The sequence below is a fragment of the Dasypus novemcinctus genome, chromosome 5 (assembly GCF_030445035.2).
Source record: "Dasypus novemcinctus isolate mDasNov1 chromosome 5, mDasNov1.1.hap2, whole genome shotgun sequence".
NCBI classification, from domain to species: Eukaryota; Metazoa; Chordata; class Mammalia; order Cingulata; family Dasypodidae; genus Dasypus; species Dasypus novemcinctus.
In genome coordinates this window covers 25,074,886-25,097,782 of record NC_080677.1, presented here as the reverse complement: position 1 = coordinate 25,097,782, position 22,897 = coordinate 25,074,886, and the positions used below count along the sequence as shown (strand labels likewise).

General features: G+C 40.4%; 1 protein-coding gene and 1 non-coding gene across 5 annotated transcripts in view; both read left to right on the top strand.

Annotated features, from left to right (window-relative positions):
* Positions 1 to 19,459, top strand: part of BMPER (BMP binding endothelial regulator) — a 237,774-nt gene extending 218,315 nt beyond the window's left edge. For all 4 annotated transcript variants that reach the window (XM_058296785.2, XM_058296787.2, XM_058296784.2 and 1 more), the window contains 2 exons: positions 5,266 to 5,396; positions 17,898 to 19,459. In XM_058296785.2, the coding sequence (XP_058152768.1) occupies positions 5,266 to 5,396; positions 17,898 to 18,079 (313 nt within the window). In that variant the 3' untranslated portion in view covers positions 18,080 to 19,459. The remainder of the gene's footprint in view (positions 1 to 5,265; positions 5,397 to 17,897) is intronic.
* Positions 15,851 to 15,957, top strand: LOC111765138 (U6 spliceosomal RNA). The gene has a single exon (XR_002797556.1). It is a non-coding gene; the product is annotated as a U6 spliceosomal RNA (small nuclear RNA).
* Positions 19,460 to 22,897: the final 3,438 nt, after the last annotated feature.

The following is a 22,897-nucleotide window of genomic DNA, read 5'->3' as shown; positions in this document are numbered from 1 at the left end:
GGCTTAAAACACTGCTCATGCCTTCGATGAGCTTTACTGAAGCACCACATATACACAAAGACAATTAGAGAAGCAAGACAGCTGGTGTTTAACAAGGTGCTGCCCAGCATGGCACCAGCTCATGGGGAGCCTGGCATAGCTGTGCATAGCACTGAGCTGCTGGTTAAGCCCCATGGAGCAAGAGGCCACTCTGCCCTTCTTGGCTGCCAGGAAAGAAGCCAGATACAGGGCAGATAAATCAGAAAACCATTTCCAGGTACATTAATTAAAAGCTCCTATGAGGGCAAGTTCAAAGAGCTGTTAAAGCTAGGCTTTGACATTGCATAGACTCCATCCATTTCTTGCTTCATTAATTCCATTAAAGTGGAAACCCAAAAGGTAGGTGGGTGCTCTTCACCTGTAGAGATTTCCTGGAAAAGATCTGTATTACACAATGTGTGCTTTTCCTTTGGAGCAATGGGTGGTTGTGTTTTCTGACCAACAACTCAACATCAAACAGAATATAACACTCTGACAGAATAATGTCATGAAACCTGAGATGCCAAAGCCATAAAACCCAGTTACTACTGGGTTTAGTTTTTTCTCATATTGAATTATTACATGTGATAAACAGGAATTGAACATTTGAATAACAATAACTTTTCCCCTTGCCCTCAATTTGAAATGCATTCAAGGATGCTTTTATTTTTCTCTTAATAAATCCCATTGTAACCAGTAGAAACATGCATAATTATTTCATTATCCACTCCATCTGCCTGGATGTCCAGTTCACAGTATCAATGGGCCAATAAAGTGGAAGTGAGAAGAGAGCATAAAATGAATAGAATCGAACTCTACACCGAGAGGCCTCCAACAAACAGATTGGAAAGATTTTAACTGGGAAATTTTTAATAACTGAGACCTACTCATTTCTCTCATTTTTCATTATTTATTTTCTCACTATATTTTTGAAATTCTTATTTTAATATTTATATTTTCCAAGTTATTCTTTTTGTTATTTAAAAATAACAGCGATATTTATCTTTTAAGGAAAGCGATATGTGCTCGTTGTAGAAAATACAAATAGGAAGAAATTAAGAATATGCAAAAAAAAAAAAAAAGGAAGAATCCCATGGTTCCACCAGATTAGACCATTGTAGACACATGGGCATATCTGTTTTCACTTAGTTTTGCTTTCTCTGTCTGGTCACACAATATTGAAACCAAGTTTTGTTAACTTGCTTTTTTCACTTAATCTCTCTTGAACACATCCACATATTTAAAACACATTTCCAAAACATCATTGCAGTGGCTGTACTAAAAGTCCTTGTAGGATTTTCTGGGCAATTTAGGTTTCTTTCCATTCTTTTAGCATTTGTATAGCATCATGATGAAACATTATCCAGTCATCTCTTGAGGGACACTTTGGTTGCTTCCATTTTTTGACAATTGTGAATAATGCTACTATGAACACTGGAGTGCAAATATCCATTCCAGTGCCTGCTTTCAATTCTTTTGGGCATTTGCATTTGAAGTCTTGGTCTATATGCATTATTCTTTCCTCAGGTGTACAATTTTGCCAGCAAGAATAAGTACCTTTCTCAGGACTATTTATCAATATTGCCAAATTGCTCTCCGGAAAGATTGTCTAAAATGGTTGCTAAGAACCTGGGTTTTGAAATCGGAACATATGAGTTGTAGTCCTAGTTTTGTGTCTCCAGATATGTTACCTGGGACAAATTACTTAACTTCTCTGTGCCACAGTTTCTCTATCTGTTAAGTAGAATAGTCATAATACCTGCCTTATAGCCCATTGCTTTGTGGATTAAATGAGATAATCCATGTAAAATTATTTTTAAAAATTAACATAGCAAAATGTTCAACATAACAAAGGTCAGCCTAGTTTCTATTTTTAAACTTCTGCCAGCAGAGTATGAGAATATTTATTTCTCCATTCTCTGTCAAATCCTTGGCACTAGTTTGTCTAAAAATCATCTACTTGATAAGTGAAAAGAAGGCATCTTGCAGTTTGAATGTCTGTGATAAAACACATCTTTCAGGCCTTTAAAGAATATGTAAAATATTTCAAGTAAAAGAGCTGGCTTTAATACTGCATTTCCCTCCATTGTTGCCCCTCATGGGCAACTCCACTCTTCCTTAGACTGAAAGGGTAGGTACACTGCTGATTGTGTCTGTGGGGACAGAGGGCCCTGATGGTAGGGTGGAGTTTATGGATGCAGTGATTATTGAGTGTGTGCTTAAAATATTTTCTCTCAACTCTCTCCGTAATTTAGTTTAAATTGTATAAATAGTTCTATAAGCAACTAGCATAAATCAAATAAAAGAAAAAAATCTACAAATTAAGCTTGTTTGCTGTCTACATAATTTTATAGAATTACATTAGATGTCCTTTCAGATTGAAAGATGGATTTCCTAATATTGACACTAGTGTTTTCTTTTCTCTCCATGTAAGAAATACCATCATTTTCCAGACCCGAGAGCTGCTATTCCAGCCATGTCATAGCAGTGGGACCTATAGACATAAGAGACCCACACCCCATGGGCCAGGCCTTGGACACCCAGGCAAAAGGTTGGGGGCCAAAAGTCTACTAGAAACACTGGAGCAGTAGGAATGGGATTAGAGGTTAGAAACTGGGGAAGCAAAAGCACGGTGGAGTTTTTGTGACATCCGAGCCTGAATGTGATGTGTGAGGATGAGTTGGGGATGAAAATGAAAACAGCAAAGGAAATGTTGTTGAGCTAGGCCATTTCAGTGACACTTTATTTGGCTTCTCTTTGGAAGTCCAGTGGCTCTACCCCAATGTAAAATCACAGCCCTGTGTGTCTAGCGTCTGAACAAGTTTTCTAGAAATCTCAGGATTTCTGTAAGGAAAGTGGAAGACATTATTAGGAACGATAGCCTTGCTTATTACATAGAGGAGAGAGAGCAGGTTTTTCTGTCCTGGTTATTGTGCCTCGAGTATCAGTCATCAAATAATCTCTCCCTTGACAAATGGAAGGTTTCAGGTTTCAGTTCTGTTTCCTTTTGTCCCTGTTTGTTCATACTTTCCAAAGCCTGTCCTCTTGAGTATTGGGCTCTAATAACATTTCGGGGATGCTGTGGGTCTATTGATCCTTTAATATGGTTTTTGCTGCTTAGTTCTTATTCAGAGCAGGCAACAGGCCAGCATGCAGAGCCAGCTACCCATCCTGTGTAATTGGTGTGCACTCATATCACACACCAAGAGAAAATGTTGACATATTAACATTGGATGACCGTGTTGTGATCACTTACCACGATTACTTACACTATTTGTAATTTTGAATGCGGTTTTCTCTAAATATTCTAAATAATCTATTTCAGCCTTGAATTAAATTCTGTAAGGAAGGGTGTTTGCCAAATAGGGTATGAAGAAAACAAGGGTAGTTTAATGTTATTAATCTGGGTTGTCTCTTGCATAAAAGTTAACTGAAAATTGTTTAGTAAAGTTGCTGGAAGATAATGAGGATGGTAATATGGTATGATAAAAAGAACGCTAGTTTCTGAGTTAGGACTTCCCTCTTTTGCCAGTTACTTTGGATCATCTGTTCATTTTGTAAAAATGACTTTATTTATAAAACAGGGACTATATATGTACTGTTTACTTTCCAACAGCTGATAATATGTGACAAAATTCTGTAAACTGTAATGTCATGTACCACATAAGGACATTATTATATCTGAGAGCAATGTGCTTGAAAACATGTTAGTTTTTGTTTAAACACCTTAGAGTTCTTTTTATGTCCTGGCCCATCATTTCTGTCTTCAAACTTAAGCTACAGAAAGACCTTGGTTCAATTCTCTATCTCCTCCTTCTAATGACTAGCCTGAAATATTTGCTTTGTTTGGAATTTGTCACTCTACATTCCTAAAGAATGAGTGCTTGGTGTTCCTCAAAGACTAAGATTCTAAGATATTGTTAATCTTAAATGTAAGTCTTCAGAGAAGAGAGCCGTGGGATTTTATGTTTTTATCAAGTTGCTCACTATTTTGTTACATTGTGGTGGATCCCATTTATTCTTATATCTAAACTGTTCACAAAATGGCAGCATGTTAAATGGTTGCTACCTCTTCCCATCAGTTACACCCTAGCCACTTGTGGTTATTTACATTTAAGTTAATTATAATGAAATAAAATTTAAAATTCAGCTCCTCAGCCACTGTAGCCACATTTCAAGTGCTCAATAGCCAGATGTGGATAGTGGCTACTGTTTTGGACAGTTTATAGAACATTTCCATCATTGCAGAAAATCCTATTGAACAGTGCTGTTCTAGAAGAAAGGGGGCATCACATCACATTGTTCAGAGTTATTGTGGTGGTTTGGAACTATACACACCCCAGAAACTCATGTTCTAAAAGCTAATCCATTCCTGTGGGTGTAAACCTATGGTAAGAAGGACCTTTTTTTTTTTTTTTTTTAATCATCAACAGTGTTTTTATTTATACCTACGAAAGAAAACAAGATGGTATCACAAGGACAATTTACAAACTAAGAATAGTAATATAACTGTTAGCATCCTGTGCCTGAACATCACATCTACAAATCTTTCAAGTCTTATTCACAACAGGAATGTTTTCAGTGACCAGCAAAGCAACAAAAAGAGCACTGATCCCAAGCAAAAGCCACCAACCTTTTAGATGAGAGAAGCCCACACAATGAATTGTTAGGGAGGGGTTGGGGAGAAAGTAGGACCTTTTGATAAAGTTACTTCAGTTAAGGCCTGGTTCAGGGTGGCTCTTTATCCTCTTACTGAAGTCCTTTATAAGAGAATGAAATTCAAACAAAGAGAGAGAAAGCCATGGAAGCAAGAAGCTGAAAGCAATGGAATTGGAAAAGAAAGGAGAAAAACCAGCAGACACCCCCAGGTTCCTGTCATGTGACAGAGGAGTCTGTGATCCTGGGCAGCCAGTCTTCAGGAAAAAAGCATCACCTTGATGGTGCCTTGTTTGGACATTTTTCTCAGTCTCAAAACTGTAAGTTTGTAAACTAATAAATTCCCTCTGTTAAAGCCAATGTATTTCATGGTATCTGCTTTGAGCAGCTTAGCAAACTAAAACAGGTATCCAATATTTAGTTTTCATGCAGAATTTTTGTACCGTTTTAAATTCCCCAGTTAAAATAGCGACATCTAATGGCCAATCAGGGTTCCCCATCCACCCACCCACCCCCTTCTGCAACTCAAATTTAGGGTGCTTGATGATTTGACATTTTAAAATGTTCATTTCTCTCTACTGGTTCCCACAGGTCCTGTGTCACAGATATGTGCGAGTGTCCAGTCCATAAAAACTGTTACTGCGAGTCGTTCCTGGCATATACCCGGGCCTGCCAGAGAGAGGGAATCAAAGTCCACTGGGAGCCTCAGCAGAACTGTGCAGGTGAGAGGGTCCTGGGAGATCCGTTTCTCAGAGGTTCCTTGTGGACCTGGCAATGGTGCAGACCTGCCGGTATGAGTAGCCACTTGGCCACAGAGAAAATCCACCAGTGACCCAAGTGGATTGCAACTTGATATTACACAACACTACTCAATGGACAGGGTAGAAAGTACTTAAGAGAAATGCTTTGTAAGAAGCACATTTTAACAATTATAGGATTTCCACTGTTGCAAAATCCTCCCTATCTCAAACTACCAGCTGGCTGTACTTAGCACATGGACAACCATAGCTGTGGCTTAGGTTATGCATGGAGCAAAGGAGATTCAGGACAATTACAGTCATTTAAGGTCTTCAAAATAAAAGTGATACATTTTGAAGGGTAAGAGGTAACATATCATAGCAGAATTTTCTTTTCCCCCTGAGAGTTAGATATCTATAATAGTTGCTATTTTCTCTTTGGGCCTCAGAAAAGTTCATTAGCTTATTTGATATTTGTAAAATGAATTCCTTTGTTCATGCAACAAACATTTATTGGGATGTGGCCAAGTACTGTGCATTGTGAAGCAAAGGGGGTGAGTGAGAGAAATGAGGCCCCTGTCATCGAGGTGCTGGCAGACTGGTGGGGGAACCAGATTAAAATAAAGTACCGTAAGTACTTGCTAGTTATGGTGAGTGTGATGAAGGGACAAAGGGATAGAAAACAAATGGAAATAGGGGGAAGCCACTGATGGGTTTTAAGCAAAACTCTTTCTGCTTTGAAGAGATTACCCTGGCTACTATGTGGAGAATAGCCCTAAATGGGGACAAGACTGAAAGTCTTGACACCAGACTGAAACCAGGCAGGAGGCTAGCATTGTAGTCCTGGTGAAAAATATGCTGGTGGCTTGGAATAAGATGGTGGCAGTGCATATGGAGAGAAGGGGGGAGATTCTAGATCTCTTGTGGAATTTTATAATATCTATGATGCAGTCATAAAGATTAGTTACAATGTGTGTGAAATATCTAGAAGAGTTGCCAAGTCACCATTGCTCAATCAGTGGTAACTGTGGCTGTCATTTAGATGTGAAGGTCAGGTGCCTACCTATTTGGTCACTTAGTTTAAGGGCTGGCAAGCCTTTTCTGTGAAGGACCAAGTTTGCCTAAATTGAAGAGACCAGGGTTTGCAGCTTTCTACTCTAGTCCTGAAATCTTAGCTCTGACATTGGAGAAGAAGGCAGTTCATGCCATTGCTTACTCTAGAATGTCTGTATAGGAGGGTATCTGTATCTGTAGAGGGAGAATAAGAGTGGTTGCCTGGTTGGAAGAGGGGTCAAGAATAGCCTTGAAGCTGTGTTCACAGCCTAGGGACATCGTTTTCACTTAGCCCAGCCTGGCTGACCATTGGAGTCACTCCAGGATCTTAAAAAAATTAGGAAACCCGCGCCAGGGCCCATGCTTGGATCTCCTGCTTCAATCTGGCTTACGTTTGTTTTAAAAACTCTCCAGGTGATTCTAACCTGCTTCTAGAATTGAAACCACTGAGTTAGTTTGTCTGTTTGAGTGATTTTGAGGGGAGGATAATGGGTGTTTTGGGGTTGCTAAAGTTTCCTTAAGCTTCCCTTTGACACAGTCACTAGTTTGTGTCCTTGGACAAGCACCTGAATCCTTTTATCTCCCTCTGACTTCCTTTGGGGATTTGCTCTCCCCTCTGCAAAGCCAAGTCCAATCTTTATGCCAGAGTTCACTTTCTATAAATGCTGCATTCTCAGAAGAGTATTGATTTGATAAAAATACTTTGCATTAAGGTGGGCTGAGGCTGCTGAAAGATGAAGCTTAATGGCTGATCTCTAACCTAATGCATCAGTGGTTGGTGGAAATATGCAGGGTGTTTTGGAGGGGCTGCCTCTTGACTACTCTCAGGTCTCTTTCTCTATTTTAAGTCCTCCTTCCTTGAAATCCACCAGATAATAACTAAAGTAAATGGAGTCAAGCCCCATCTGCCATCCTGGTGTAATGCAGTGCTCCACGGAACTGTATGAACCTTATTAGCTGTGGTAGCACTGTGATTGGGATCGTATTAGACAGAATATATGGCCCAGAGCTGTACTTAGCACAATGCCAGTGCACATACTGCATTTGAAGACTACCCGTCTCACCCCAGCATTCTAATTTCAGGGACTAAGTCTCTGGAGCTAAAATTGCTTTTCTAATGGAAAAGGAATATGGTTCCTGAAAGGTTCCATTTACCACTTGAAATTAGTGGAGCCATCCGTGTGAAATACAAAGCCATCAATGTACAGTCAGAGGGAGGGGAACCTTGTACACACACACATTCTAGACTTCCACAGATTGACGGTGAGTCCATTAAATAAATTCAGGCATGTGCAGCATCTCAGTAGATTAATTTCAGAACCACCTAGAATATTGACTATTAATATATACCCTTTACTTGTTTTTAGCTCCTGGAAACTTTGACTCATGGCCACACTTGGGTCTACTCAAGACAGGGAATAGAAATTTCCCAGAGTAAAAAGCTTGGAAGGTGAAAAAATAAGAAGCCAGCTAGGCAAGCAAATCTAGATGAACAACTTACATTCCAAAGGCTAGCCTGGAAACCATCATGACTATCTATGCATAGTATATATCCTATAACGGCAAGAAAAAGTAGTAGAATTCTAGTTTAGCATGTGAATCACTATTTACAATAAGCTAAGGGCAAGAGTGAAGGTATTTAAATTTTAATGATAATAATTTATATTAAACTTACTATTTTCTAAGCACATCATTTGCCCCAAGGACTACACTAGCATTTTATTATGTTTCATCTTACTTAATCCCCATAATAATCTATAAGGTAATATTTTATTCATATCTTTTACTAATAAAGACACTGAGGCTTAGAATAGTTAAGTAATTTGCTAAACGTCAGACTTAGAAAGCAAGGGAGCTGGGAACCGAACCCAGGCCAATTTGCATCCTAGCCATCTTTCTTAATCATTATGAGAACATAGATGAGCAAGAACATTGTAGAAAAATATAAATATACATATGATTACATGTTCACCTATTATTTATATACAATGTCAACTAATTCATCCAAATATTTGGTATCAAAATCTTTATTAACTACAGTGACTTTTCAATTTTTATTCCTTGTTCCTTATCATTGGTAGGTGTTGCTTGTATATTCTGACCCTGTAAATTTGTTTCAATCTTCTTCCCTGGATCATTGCTATCCCTTGCAGAATTTCTGCCACTTGCCCATTGCTGACACTAATTGTCAGTGCATGCTCAGGTAATGCATTTTGGAAATGAAAATGGTGCTGGGATATTCCAGGAGGGTAGGCCTGTCCTCATGCAGCTCATCAGTAGGTCTTGCTGGGTTATATGGGCAGCCTCCCCCTCCACAAACCTCAGGCGATTCTAGCCCCTTTTCTGCAGCAACTCTACTCTAATGGTACACACTGGACTTTTCCCTGGCAGACTGGATGCCTTTTGTAAATGTTTAGGAGTCTGATACTATCACCTCCATTTCCTGTCCCTTAGTACCCCTTTGGGGGACATGGAGATAGCTGAACTCCTTTGGGCACAGAGCCATATTTATCTATAAAGCCAGACTTGCTGGTACCAGAGCTGCCTGAAGACAACCTTGAGAATAAATACACACAAACCCTAATCACTTTGATAGTTTCCTGTTTGTTTTTTAAATTATTCTTTTTAATTGTACTTTTGTAAATGAAATTCCAAAAATATCTTTTGCTTTTCATAAGTTTGGGGGGAAAAATGAATTCACAGTAGGGTAAAGCTGGTTCTAAGCCATTGTTATCTATCCAGGGTCTTTTAAAAGGTGTATCATAGTGGGGGCAGATCTGACCATGGTCACCCCCCAGCTTGAAACCCTTCCAAGGCTCCCCTTTACCAAGACTTACAGGGTCCTTTGTGGACTCCGGCCTATACCTACTTCTCTGGCTTTGTTGCTTACACTCTCCCTCCTCAAATTCCATGCTCTCCCCCAAAACACCAAAGGTGGTCATTCCCAAATTAAACCACATAACTTGCTGTTGCCCATGCCCCTACCTTTCCACTCACTGCCCTCTCTGCCTGAGTTCTTTCTGCCACTGGCAAGTTTCTACTCACCTTTAAGACTCAAGTGGAATCAGTTCTCTGAAGTCTTCTTTGATGTCCAGCTCCCCACCAACATTGTGCTGATGCCCCTCTCTTTTACTCTTCCACGGTACTTTGTTCTCGAGGTCTAATATGATATATCTCACAATTTCTAAGAAATTTTTTTTGTATGTCAGTCTCACCTATTTCATGATAAGTCCAGCCTATTGTGGCTGGTCTTCAGAGATGATATCTGATTGACATTTGAAACCCCAGGCCTAACAGAATGTCCAGCACATAGCAGACACTCAGTAGATGTTTACTGACTTCATTTGAATTGAACTGAAGATGGTGTCTATAAGATGAAAACTAGATAGGAAGATTATTTTTCTCAGAGTTCTTCATTTTCTACATTCTCCCGTCTAACTCTAGGCTGTGAGAAAAATATCATTTTTCGGTAGTCTAAAGGTAAGATGTCACAGAAGCATGTTAGAAAGTCAAATGGCAGCAAAATAAGAAAATAATTGTGAGGTCAGAAAAAGGAGAAGCATGGGAGAGACAATGTCTATAAGAGAGAGAAAAGAAAGAACTCTGGGTGGGGAGAGGAAATTCTGCAAAATCATTCTCATACTAGAAGGGTCCTCTGCAAGATTTGAAGAGGAGCAAAGTTTCTGGAGGGTGAAGTGAGTTGAAAGAGGCATTATGGAAGCAGCAGAGTAGAAAATGAGCTCAAGGCTGGCAAATAGAATCCACATTGGGAATTGGGATAATAGATTAAATGTTGCTAAGAGGAATACATCATCCAACAGGAATTTATTGAGCTGCTCCTCTATACATGGCTCTGGACCAGAACTTTGGGTCACTCTACTCTTAGAAGTCCAGGTCTCAGTGGCTCACCTCTCTTTAATTGGGGTGCATGTCAGAGTGACCCTGGGAGCTTTTTAAAACTATAGCTTCCAGGGCTCCACTGCTGACTTAGATAAAAAATCTTTGGGGGAAGAACCAGCAAGATGATGGCAGAGTAAGGAGCTCCTAGAGTCAGCTCCTGCTACAGGGCAGTTAGCAAACACCCAGAGCTCTCTGGAGCTGGCTGAAGCACCTGTTTGGGGGCTCCAGGCACCAGAAGAGCACCCTGCAGCATCCTTGAAGGAATGGAAGAAGGAGGCTGCCCATCTGCAGAGAAGACTCATAAATAGAGTGCTCCATGCCATGGATGCCCTCCTCCACTGGAGGCACAAGCCATCTCAGGAGCTGTTCTGCAGCTGGAATCAAAAGCTCCACTTCCCCAGAACAGGAGAGGAAGAGATTGTTGGGCACCAATTTCAGCTATTGATGAGGAAATTCAGTGTGCTACAGTATAATCCTGAGAACAGCGAAAGCTTGAGCCTATCCAAGTCAGAAAGAGGCCAGGAGCCACCATCTTAACTCCACGCCTGTCACGAAGGGAAGTGAGGGGGACTGAGAATCCCAGTGCTGGTGGGGACTGGCTTCTTTCCATCCATATCATATTGCAGGTCTAGCCTAGGCCCCAGTGCCTCCTCTAGCAGGGAGGAAGCTGTGGGGACCTGTGCCAGCCTCTCCAGGAAATTACTGGCCAAGCCACAGAGGCCAGTGATTGTCCTACTCTGGCAACACCAGCTGCCCCAGGAGCTGCTCTGTGACAGGAATTGGAAGCTCCATTTCCCAGAAATAGGGGAGGAGGAGAGATGGTTGGCTGCTGATTTCAGCTACTGTTTGGGAGACTTGGCTGGCTAAGAGATAACCCTGGGAACAGCTGGGGTAATAACCAGCCCAAGTCAGAAAGAGGCCAGTAGCCACCATTCTAACTCTGCCCCCAGCCTGAGGGGAAGCCAGGCTGACAGTTTCTTAATGCAGATCAACTGCAGCCCCCTAGGCTTCAGCCCCATCTCTGGTGGGGAGGAGCCTGAGGAGCCCTGCACCAGCCTATACAGGTAACTGCAGGGAACTTTGGCTGGCATAGACATAAAATCAGAAGGCTACCAGGGCAACTGCAGTCATCTTAGGACCCACTCTGCATAGATTGCTGCCCACACCTGCAGGTCCATCCCTGCCCCAAGTAGGGGAGAAAGGAATGTGAAGCTTTATCAGTCTCTCTGGGCAACTACAGTCTAGGCCTGCACATGGATTATTCCACATAGCTGTGACTTTGTCCCTGCCCCTGGTAAAGGAGAAAGTTGGAAGAAACTTCATTGGTCCCTGGTGCAATGAGGGCAGCTTGAGCCTCCACAGCTTACAGCGCCAACTGCCTGCTTGGCTCCTACTGCATAACCAGCAAGGGAGAAATGATAGGAAGCCCTAAACTAGAGAGAAAAAATGCACCCAGAAAAAATACTCTAGTAAACCATATGCAAAGACACCAACAGAAAATTACAATCCACACCAAGAAACTTGAAGCTATGGCCCAGTTAAGGAAATGATAAGCCTCCAGATGACATAAAGGAGTTGAAACAACTAATTATAGATGTTCAAACAAATCTCCTTAATAAATTCAATGAGACAGCTAAAGAGATTAAGGATATTAAGAAGACACTGGATGAGCACAAAGAAGAATTTGAAGGCATCCATAGAAAAATAGCAGACCTTATGGGAATGAAAGGTATAATAAATGAAATTTAAAAAACATTGGAATCATATAATAGCAGATTTGAGGAGGCAGAAAAAAGGATTGGTGAGCTTGAAGAAGTGGCCTCTGAAAGTGAACATACAAAAGAACAGATGAAGAAAAGAATGGAAAAATTGAACAAGGTCTCAGGGACTAAATGACAGCAAAAGATGTGCAAACATACATGTCATGGGTGTCCCAGAAGGAGAAGAGAAAGGAAAAAGGGGCAGAAGGAATATTTGAAGAAATAATGGTAGAAAATTTCCTAACCCTTTTGAAGGACATAGATATTCATGTCCAAGAAGCACAACATACTCCTATCAAAAAAAATCCAAATAGACCAACTCCAAGACACGTACTTATCAGAATGTCAAAGGCCAAAGACAGAGAGAATTCTGAGAACAGCAAGAGAAAAGCAATGCATAACATATAAGGGATATCCAATAAGATTAAGTGCTGATTTCTCACCAGAAACCATGGAGGCAAGAAGACAGTGGTCTGATATATTTAAGATACTACAAGAGAAAAACTTGCAGCCAAGAATCTTATATCCAGCAAGACTGTCTTTCAAAAATGAGGGCGAAATTAGAATATTCACAGATAAACAGAAACTGAGAGAATTTCTAAGCAAGAGACCAGATTTTCAGGAAATAGTAAAGGGTGTGCTAGAGCCTAAAAAGAAAAGACAGAAGAGAGGGGCCTGGAAGAAAGTCTGGAAATGGAGATTATATCAATAAAATTAACCAAAAGTGTCAAAAGAGTGGTGAAAATAAAATATGACAGGTTTACTCAAATAGTCAGGAATAAACTTAACCAATGATATAAAGCACTTGTATTCAGAAAACTGCAACTCAGTGTTAAAATAAATCAAAAAAAGCCCTAAATAACTGGAAGAACATTCCATGCTCATGGATTGGAAAACAGAATATCATTAAGATGTCAATTCTACGCAAACTGATATACAGATTTAATGTAATCCTGATAAAAATTCCACCAGCATTAAAGAAAAAATTGAAAACACAATCATTAAATTTATTTGGAAGGGCAAGGAGTCCTGAATAGCCAGAAACATCATACAAAGGAAAAGTGAACCCTCATTTCCAGGCTTTAAATGATAATACCTACCTATATTGGTAAAAACAACATGGTACTGGCCTAAAGACAGACACAATAGACCAATGGAACCAAATTTATGGTTCAGAAACAGACCCTCACAGGTATGGTCAAGTGATTTTTGACTAGCCTGTCAAACTCACACAGCTCGGGCAGAACAATCCATTCAACAAATGGTGCTGAAAGAATTGGACATCCATAGCTGAAAGAAGGAAAGAGGACCCCTGTCTCACACCTTATCCAAAAACTAACTCAAAATGGATCAAAAAACTAAAAATAAAAGAAGAACCATAAAATTTCTAGAAGAAATTGTAGGAAAATATCTTCAAGACCTGGTGGTAGGTGGTGGATTTTTAAAGGAGATAAGAGAAGGACTGAGTGGACTACTGATGTTTAATGTATGTAGAAGTTTTAATTAGCTTTACTGTAAAAGTGTGGAAATGTGTAGACTGGATGGTAACACACAGTGAGTATTATCTAGTTTATAAATGAGGATGTGGCTGAAAATGGTAGTCTAGTTATGTAAATGTCAGTTGACAGAATGCTAGAGAATAATCTAGGAAGTGGATAGCACAGTAAACCAAGAGGTGGGTGAGAATTGTGGTTGATGGTACAGATGCAAGAGTGTCATTTGTTAGCTAGAACAAATGTATATCACTACTGCAGGGTGTTGGGAATATGGAGAAGCATGGGAAATATATAGCTGGAGTGACCTATGGACTGTGGTTAGTTAATATTCTTGCATCTGTGTGAAAGATGTGCTGTGTTGATACTGAGACAGTATGGAAAATGTGAGCCAAATGTATACTATGGACATGGCAATAATCAGATTATATTATTTTATCTGTAGCAAATGTTCCACCACAGTGTGGTATGTTGATGGAAGAGTGGTGTTTGGGAATTCTACACATGTGCATGATTGCTTTATAAGTTTACAACTTCTGTCATAAAAAAAATACATTTAAAGAATAATAATAGGATTAGTTGGGGAAAAACACACCAAATGAAAGACAAGGACTATGATTAGTAGTAAGATTTTGACAGTGTTCTTTCACAGTTTGTAACAAACGTCTCATGACAATGCAAGGTGTTGGTGGAGGGTTAATGTATGGGACCCCTGTATGATGTTATGCATGTTTGTTTTGTAAATTTACAACTTTTACTGTACACTTAATTGTCTATGTATGTTCATATATAAATGATATAAAGATAATAATAATCAGATTGGTTAGGAGAAAAATACTTTGTTTAGTAGTAATATTTTGACAATACTCTTTAATCATTAATTAAAAAGGTTTAAAAACAATGCAAGTTATTGGTGGTAGGGTTAGATGTTATATATGTTTGATGTTATGTATGTTTGTTTTGTAAGTTCACAGCTATTATACATTTATTGTTTACGTATGTTTACATATGAGTGATATATTTCAATAAATTTTAAAAATATCTTTGGGATAGGGTGAGAAAAATATATTTTAAAATAGCCTCAGGAAACCCTTATGAACATATCCATATCTGCACTGTAAATGGTGAATTAAAATATAATAAATGACTATAATGTGAAAAGTGCAGTGGGATTGCAGAGGAAGGAGGTGACATTTGAGTTGACTTGGGAAATGACTAGATTTAGAAGAAAACTAGAGCTAATAATAATAGATTTCAGAGTTCTCTAACTGGAAGTAATAGAAAAAAACTTCAGTAACTGATGGGGGAGTGGCACTCACAGACACTGACTGCCAGGAGACAAATCTTGGCATAAATTTGAATATTAAGTGCCAGGTAGTAGGAAAAGGAGCCTGAGAGAGAAAGATGTTCTAGCAGCAGAAAAACCAGGAGAGGTCAGTGTTGGGAAAATAAAATAAAAATTGACAAATTATTAAATATTATGCAGAGAGGTCATGAGAGAATGAGGATTGCCAGTATGTCGGTGGATAGTCATTAGTGAAAACTTTGGCAAGAGCTGCTTCAGTAAAGTGGAGGGTGGGAAAGACAGATTGTCAAGGGTTAAATATTGGTTGATTGCTGAATAGGGTAAAATGAATACACAGCTCTTCTATGAAGTTTGGAGATGAAAGGAAAAAGAAAGAAAGCCTAATAGGTTAGGGGATATTTTAAACACGAGGGTTGAATTGAAAATGTTTCTAATATTTAGAGGCTGGAGTCAATGGAGGGGGGAGAAATTGAATGTGCAAGTGAGAAGGATGAGTAATAGGGCAAGTTCTTGGAAGCCATGGGATAGAAAACAGGAACAGCCAATCAAGGATAAATGAAAATAAATGAGGAGAGGGTAGTGGGGGGGAGGGAGCTGGTGAGTTGAGAATGCTCATGCAGATGGTCTTGATCCATCAACAAAAGAGGCTTGGTGCTCATATTTGAGATTAGGGAAGGGCTGCTGTGGGGTTTGAGGTGGAAGATGATGGGAAACAGTAGGAGCTTCCATTGTTCACCTGCTTCCATTTTGGAATTGCTGGCTGTCTTCTCATTTGCGAAAATCTGATGAGTCTCCAAAGTGACTAGAGCACAGATGTGAGGGTAGTTTATGGGGCCAGTTCTGTATCCTGACTGCACATTAAAATCACCTGGGGCTGGCGAGTTGTAGCAGTTTGATATAGTTATGAATTCCAAAAATGGATATTGGGTGCTCGCTTCGGCAGCACATATACTAAAATTGGAACGATACAGAGAAGATTAGCATGGCCCCTGCGCAAGGATGACACGCAAATTCGTGAAGCATTCCATATTTAAAAAAAAAAAAAAAACCAACAAAAATGGATATTGGATGATGTTTATAAACTGATCTGTACCTGGGCATGATTAAATTATGATTAGGGCCTTGATTGGGCCACATCAGTAGGGTGGGTGGAGACTCAGAGAAAAAACATGGCAAAGGACAGAGTTGGAGATTTTGATATTGCAGTTTTTGATGTTGGAGTTTGATGCTAAAGTCTTAAGCTGGAGCCCCAGGAAGTAAGCATACAGAAGAAAGAGAAGCCAGCCCCAGGAAGAGAGGAACCCCTAAGCCTGGAGATGTAGCAGTAGACCAGACAAAAACTCTGTACTCAGGAAGTTTACATTCTAGTGGGGAAGACAGACAGTGAGCTAATAGAATGTCAGGTAGTGATATAAATAAAGAAGGAAAAATAAAGAAAAGAGGTAGAGAATGTACTGTTTTAGATAGGATGTTACCTTTGAGAAGATACCTCACAAAGGTGAGAGAGAAAACTAGGCATAGGAATCAACAAGGCTATAATTGATGTTTTCAATACAGTGATTGGTAGTTACCTACCAAATAACACATCCCTCTGTTGATATATCAGATGACCATGACTTTTGTCTCTTCACCAAAACACCTTATACAGTGGCTTCATTCAGCACAGGTGGTTAGCATATATTTAGTTAACAGCTGGGATAAAGGTAACTATATCAGTTCTTAAGACAGAAATTAGAAACCATGGTGAAAAATGTTAATTGTAGAGCCAAGTATTTTAAATTTGGTCCAATCAGTTTCTCAAAATTTTATGTTTCATGTAGTTCAGGTTTCTAATCATAAGAGCTCCTGAAAGGTAGTTGAGCTTTCTGGATAGGGCATCTCTTTTTTTTTTTTTACCTAGTATAATGAATATTTGAAGAACTTTCAAAAAATTTGCTTTTACATTTCTTATGAACTTGTTAGTTAAATACAGACTAACAGGAATGTTCTGTAATATCTCTAAATATATTATCTGAAAGACTCAAGGTCAGGCCCACTTGCCTGAAAACTGATCCTGTTTTTCAGTTTTCCAGTTGCGTTGTTCTTTACCAGATACTGCTCTGCAAACTGCATAGACAACATTAGAGGCATTTAAGCTTATGATGCTCTTCCATTGCTATTACTTTTGTCTGGAGCTGTGTCACATACAAGTTGGACTGTTATTGGTACTCTTGGAGAGTCCCTGTCCTAAGTTTCTACATGTGTCCACATTCCTATTCATGAGAATGAGGTATAGCTCCATTGATTAGCAATGGAAATAATTCATATGGAAAAATCTGCGAGTCAGAAAACATCCAGAATGTTTGCATTATTTTTCTGACAAATCTATTCACGAATTTTCAAGAACTCTCAGAGTACTGTCAAAATCATTTTAGCTCTAACTTAACACAGCTAGGAAATTGATTATGACTTGGCTTTCTTATCATTTTTATATTCTCTGACCCAGCCAGCCAGCTTCTTCCCAGTTGCACATCTGATTTTTTCTCTATTTGACTCTACCCCATGATTCTCATAACTTGCCTAAGATTGATTAATCCAACCACCCAATCAGTTTGATTAAAATGTCACACATTTCCAATATGCTTGGTAGGATTTGTGTATGTCTATGTGTAATTCTGTAAATCTGAATATTGATGTGGTTGCACAATATGTGCCAATTCATCACAGCTCAATACCTTGGAGGACTATTTGGAGTTAATTTTTCATAGTATTCTCCATAACTAAATAAACCTATAGATTTTCTTGAAGGCGTACTAATTTATAGTTTGTTTTATCTGTGAATAAAATGCTTTGAAATTCTATTTTATTTTGAAGTTCCCTGGCTGAGCAGGTTGACTTTAATGCTATGTTTATAGTGCAGGTGATTCCCCAGGAATGGTGTTGGGGCGAGGGTAAATTGACATGGCCCTTTCTCACCTATCTTCCTCTTTTTCAGCCACCCAGTGTAAGCACGGTGCTGTGTATGATACCTGTGGCCCAGGATGCATCAAGACTTGTGACAACTGGAATGAGATCGGTCCCTGCAATAAGCCATGCATTGCAGGTTGCCACTGTCCCGCAAACTTAGTCCTTCACAAGGGAAGGTGCATCAAGCCAGTCCTTTGTCCTCAGCGGTGACCTTCTTCCAGTTCTTAAGACTTTAACACCTGGTGTCCTTGACACTGAAGTGGAATAGCCAATGAAGGACTGCAGTATTTGTGTGTCAATTCTGCCAAGTGCACACACACACACACACACACAGAGTATAAAAGTGTATATATATATAGATATATAGATCTATACAAAAGCATTTCATCATTTATATGAACTACAGGTGGATTATTATATGTATATTTTTTGCTATAAGACATGTATTATTTCTAGGATCCTGATCTGTAAACCATTGGATAAACTGTATAAATAAACCAAGCATTTTTAATTTAAGAAGGTAGCATGCAGACATTTTAGATGGCTTTAACATTGCATACATTTGTCATTTTTAAGGAAGTTTTCTAAGAACCCTAAATTGCCTGCCTGCATTAATTTTAGCTTTGAGTCAGGATTTGCAGTTGAGTGGGAAATGTGTTTTTCTGAAGGAGGGTGAATTTATGGGGGGGAGCAGGGGGGGCATTTCATATTTTCAAAGAAAGGAATGTATGCCTCAGAGAGATGGCTATTGACTGGTGACGGCCCTAATGGTGCATGTCAAGTGAGGGGTAAGCTCATGGGCCAATATTATTTTGAAATCTGATTGGCTAGTTGCCAAGAAATATATATTTGTCACTAGGGCATAACCAAAGAGTCAAATAATTTCTTGCCATCTTTACATGTTCCTTGAGTTCCTAATTATATATGTGTGTATGATGGATGTGGTCACTTACATGTCACATGTCGAGATTAATGGGCATCTGGATGACATGTTAATTTTATTGCACATGAACAGATATTTGGAGAAACTCTTGTACAACTTATGATGAAATCTCGCCTCAGAATCTTGGAGCATTTTAAGATGCATTGATATAAGCCATCTTACATCAACTGTGTGACTATCCCATGTATAAAATGAAAGCCTGTAGCCATTTCTAGAGATTCTAAGTTCAGCCCTATTTGGTAACTCCTAACATAATTATTGGAGAGAAAGTCTTTAACAAATGGTTGGTTTACCACCAGTCCAAACAAAGAATAATCCACACATCTGCTATAACTCACTGATAGGTTACTACTAGTCATCCTGTGATTTTCCTGACTCTTGTTTTTCTTTGGGTAAGTGAAAATGTCAACAAAATCAAAACCCACGGATGTCCAAAAAGAAGATGTCTTGCAATGTAATAAATAAAGGGTTTAAGATCTAAAATGATGCATTTTCTTTTTCAAGATGTGCTGTGATATACTTTATAAATAAGCTATATCAAGTTCAACTCAGCCAAATGATGACTAATATGTGATTTTTAAGTTTTATTTAGGTGTAATTTATATGCCCTACAATATTTTTATAAAGAATATTATTAATGGACAATATTAACACCCAAAGTATTTGTGTTCCTTTTACATATATCCGTGACAACTAAAAGATTAATTTGAATGTCTTAGTGAAGCATTCTAGTTATTTGAGTAACTGAATAGATGTAGACTGTACTGGTGACAGGCTGGAGCACGCCCCTCCCACCACCGAGTTTACTAAAAGCTTCGTTAGGGGAGCGTGTGCCCACGTCCTGGCATCCTCCAGCCCATGCAGCCCCTTCTTTCTGCTCTCTGAGGGCCTCCCAGCTCTTGGGCCCATGTTCCCCTACAATTTGGGGCCTAGGTTCCCCCAGCCAGGCCAGAGCAATGTAAGCCAGACTTGGGTTACTCCCAGGGGTGGCGTCATGGTGGTCACACTCCTTGGGTTGAAGATGGGGAGCCTGTCAGAGCAACCTGTGCCATCTGTGAACTGGAGGGAGGCTGTTTCCACCCACCTGGCCATAGCGCTTCCTTTCTTCAAGAGGTCAGAACGGGCCCTGTGCTGCCCACCTCACCCGCTACCCCACAATGGCTGGGGCAATAAAGAAGGGTGTGTGTGCAGGTGTGAGTAGGTAATGGAGCCAGGGACTGAACCTGGGACCTCGTACGTGGGAAGCCAGTACTCAACCCCCGAGCAATACAGGCTCCCCTGAGTTGGTTTTTTCTTTGGTTTGCTTGTTGTTTTTGTTTTGTTTTGTTAGGAGGCACCTGGAACTGAATCTGGGACTTCCCATGTGGGAAGCAGGCTCTCAACTGCTTGAGCCATATCTGCCCCCAATAAAAAGGTTTTTTTGATCCCAAAATAAATAAAGTAAAATCAAATTTGATAAACCCCAAGTTTCATGGCTTCAGCAGCTTTATGTGGAGTTTTTCCTTGTTGATTTTCTGCTCCTCTTGCCTCTCTTTGTCACTCACATTCATCCAGATCTGACAAATATCAAGGAAGTGAGCTGGAAAGCTCCTCCTGTGGGAGAGAAAGACTGCCTTAGGGGACAGACACCAAGAATATTTTAATTAGCTCTCTCCTAACCTAACCCTCGGGAGCAAGCAAAAATAGTCTGAATCCTGAAGTACAAGCCTTTTTAGAACCCAGGATTTTAATTCTGAGAAACGAAAGCTCCAGTTGCTCAGAATAAATACCTGGGGAAAAGAAACTAATGCCAGTGATTACGCAGACTCTGAACTAAAAACCCAAACATCCGCTCCTTGGAGGGACCTTTCTGACTTTTGAGTCATATTGCTACACTGGGTTTAATTAAGCCAATTGAGTGACAAAACATATATAAAATCCATGCTCCCTGTGGTTCTCCATCACATTAATTTTGAGCAAGCCAGCTGGAGGTTAATGTGGGGGGAGAAGGATGAGAAGTTGGCATTTAGAGATGAGCTTTGAAGGATGAAATAGAGTGAGCCTGGCAAAGAAAAGTGGGGTGGGTGCTCCAAGTAGAGGGAGAGCAAAGCAATAAGGCAGGAGACAGTGTCCCTCTCACCCATTACCCAAACAGCCACCCATGGGCTGTGGCGCCCAGATGGGAAGCTGTGCTCTAGGGCTGAGGATCCAGCCTTGGGAGGGCATGAAGCAAGGGAGAGACTTGACTAGAACTTTTCCCAGAGACATCATTGGCAGTGGAGAGAAGGTAGGATTTTTAGTCAAAGGAAGAGGGGGAGGCCCCTGAGGTAGACCAGTGGAGAGATAATGAGTCATGAAACCAGAAGGTGGAAGAAAAATATGGAGAACTTTGAAACAGGTTGCATGGCCCAGGCGCAAAGGGAGCAGAACTAGAGAAGCTTCTATATTAAGTCAAGAGATTTACTGTTAGGTAGGCTTAGTTTCCACTCAGCATACATCCTGAACATTAGCTAAATACATAGTCTCTCCTAATTGTATCACAGTCCAAGAAGACTGACTTGCAGTTTTCCTTTGGGGGGATGGGGAGCAGGTGTCAAGAAAGGCTTGCCTGAGAAAGCAAGTCCCGAGATCAGTTTTACTAGACCTGGCAGGCTTGACCTAGTGAAGGTGTGTGTGTGTGCACACGTGCCTATGTGTGCCTGCATGTGTGTTCTTGGGCAGGGATGGGGCAGTATGGGTATTTTTAAGGCACAAGACAAGCAGGCAGCATGGGCATGGCTTTGGGTACTCCTGGGGTGTACCCCAGGAGGGGATTCAGAAGACCTTTTTGAAGGGCAATAATGCAACTCAAGTAGCCTGAGAGGGCTTTGTGGCTGTTCCTGGATTTCTAGGTGTTTACCTTAAACACAAGTGGGGTTTTTGGAAGTTCTTTCTTACCCCCTGCAAGAGGGTGAGTTCCCATTTCCTCGATCTGTTTCCCTTGGCTTTGAGAATCTAGAGAGGGAAAGCAGAGGCTTCTAATGAATTATGCTGGGTCACAAGGAGGACGCCTTTCATAAAGTCCTAGAACTGGTCCAAGATCCATTTAAGCTTTTGTTGACTTGCTTGGCTGTGAACTGATGGCAGGGGTGGGAGGGGGTGAGGGGCAGGTAGCTAAACTTACTAGTGTCACCAGCTCTGGTAACACCTTTGTGTAAAAGACCTGGACACCCCAGAGTTCCGAATGGAACAATTTTGTCATGTTTTAGCCACCTTGTGTCACAAAGCAGTTCATGCCTTAAAAAGAAATTACGTAAGCTGCTTCCCTGCTCTCTCCAACTGGAACTCGGCTTACTAAGTAAATCCTCTGTGGAGTTCTTTCCGCAGTGAAATTTTGGGCTTTAGGAAATGTTTGTGGTGATGAAAAAGTTTCACTTTGGCTCTGAGAGTATAAATACCATTTGTTACATTGTCATTTTCACAAAGTTTCTACATGTAATTTAAAGAATCAGATCCTGAAAAGCTCCTTCTGTCTCGGATGATTAAATGGGCATTAAGGGGAAGTAGAAGGAAGGCAGGAAGCTGGCTGGTTTCCCTCCCAGGGCTGGCTAGGCTGAGCGTGAAACCTGTGGTGTGATGTGTCCCTGCCTGATGGCGGCGTACTTTGTGAAGGAGAGCCAACAGATCCTTGCTGCTCAGTGTGAATTCCCATTTCCCTCTTCGAGGCAGACAGAGCTGTGGACTCTGTCTTACTAACCTTGCTTGCTCACATCACGTGTTCTCAGAACTAACTGGCTGTGATAAGAAATCGACGTGGGAAGAGAGCTTTAGAAGACAGGTTTACCCACAGCACCCTGCACTCCAAAACCCCAACAGAGGGCTTGATCACACTGAAGGGCATTCTCTGTTTTATGTGATGATGTGTGGGGAATGAATGTTTTCATTTTCAGAGCAGCTCAGCCCGAACGATCTCATTTCCACGATTCTCTGAGGAGCCTTAGGAGAATCTTCCAGTGTTCCGTTAACATGCTGGGCCACCCCACCCAAAGCTCCCGGCAGGTGAATTTAGACCCTCAACAAGTTTTAGTTTTTCTGCTGAGACCACCAGTCACTCCTGGCATGATCGT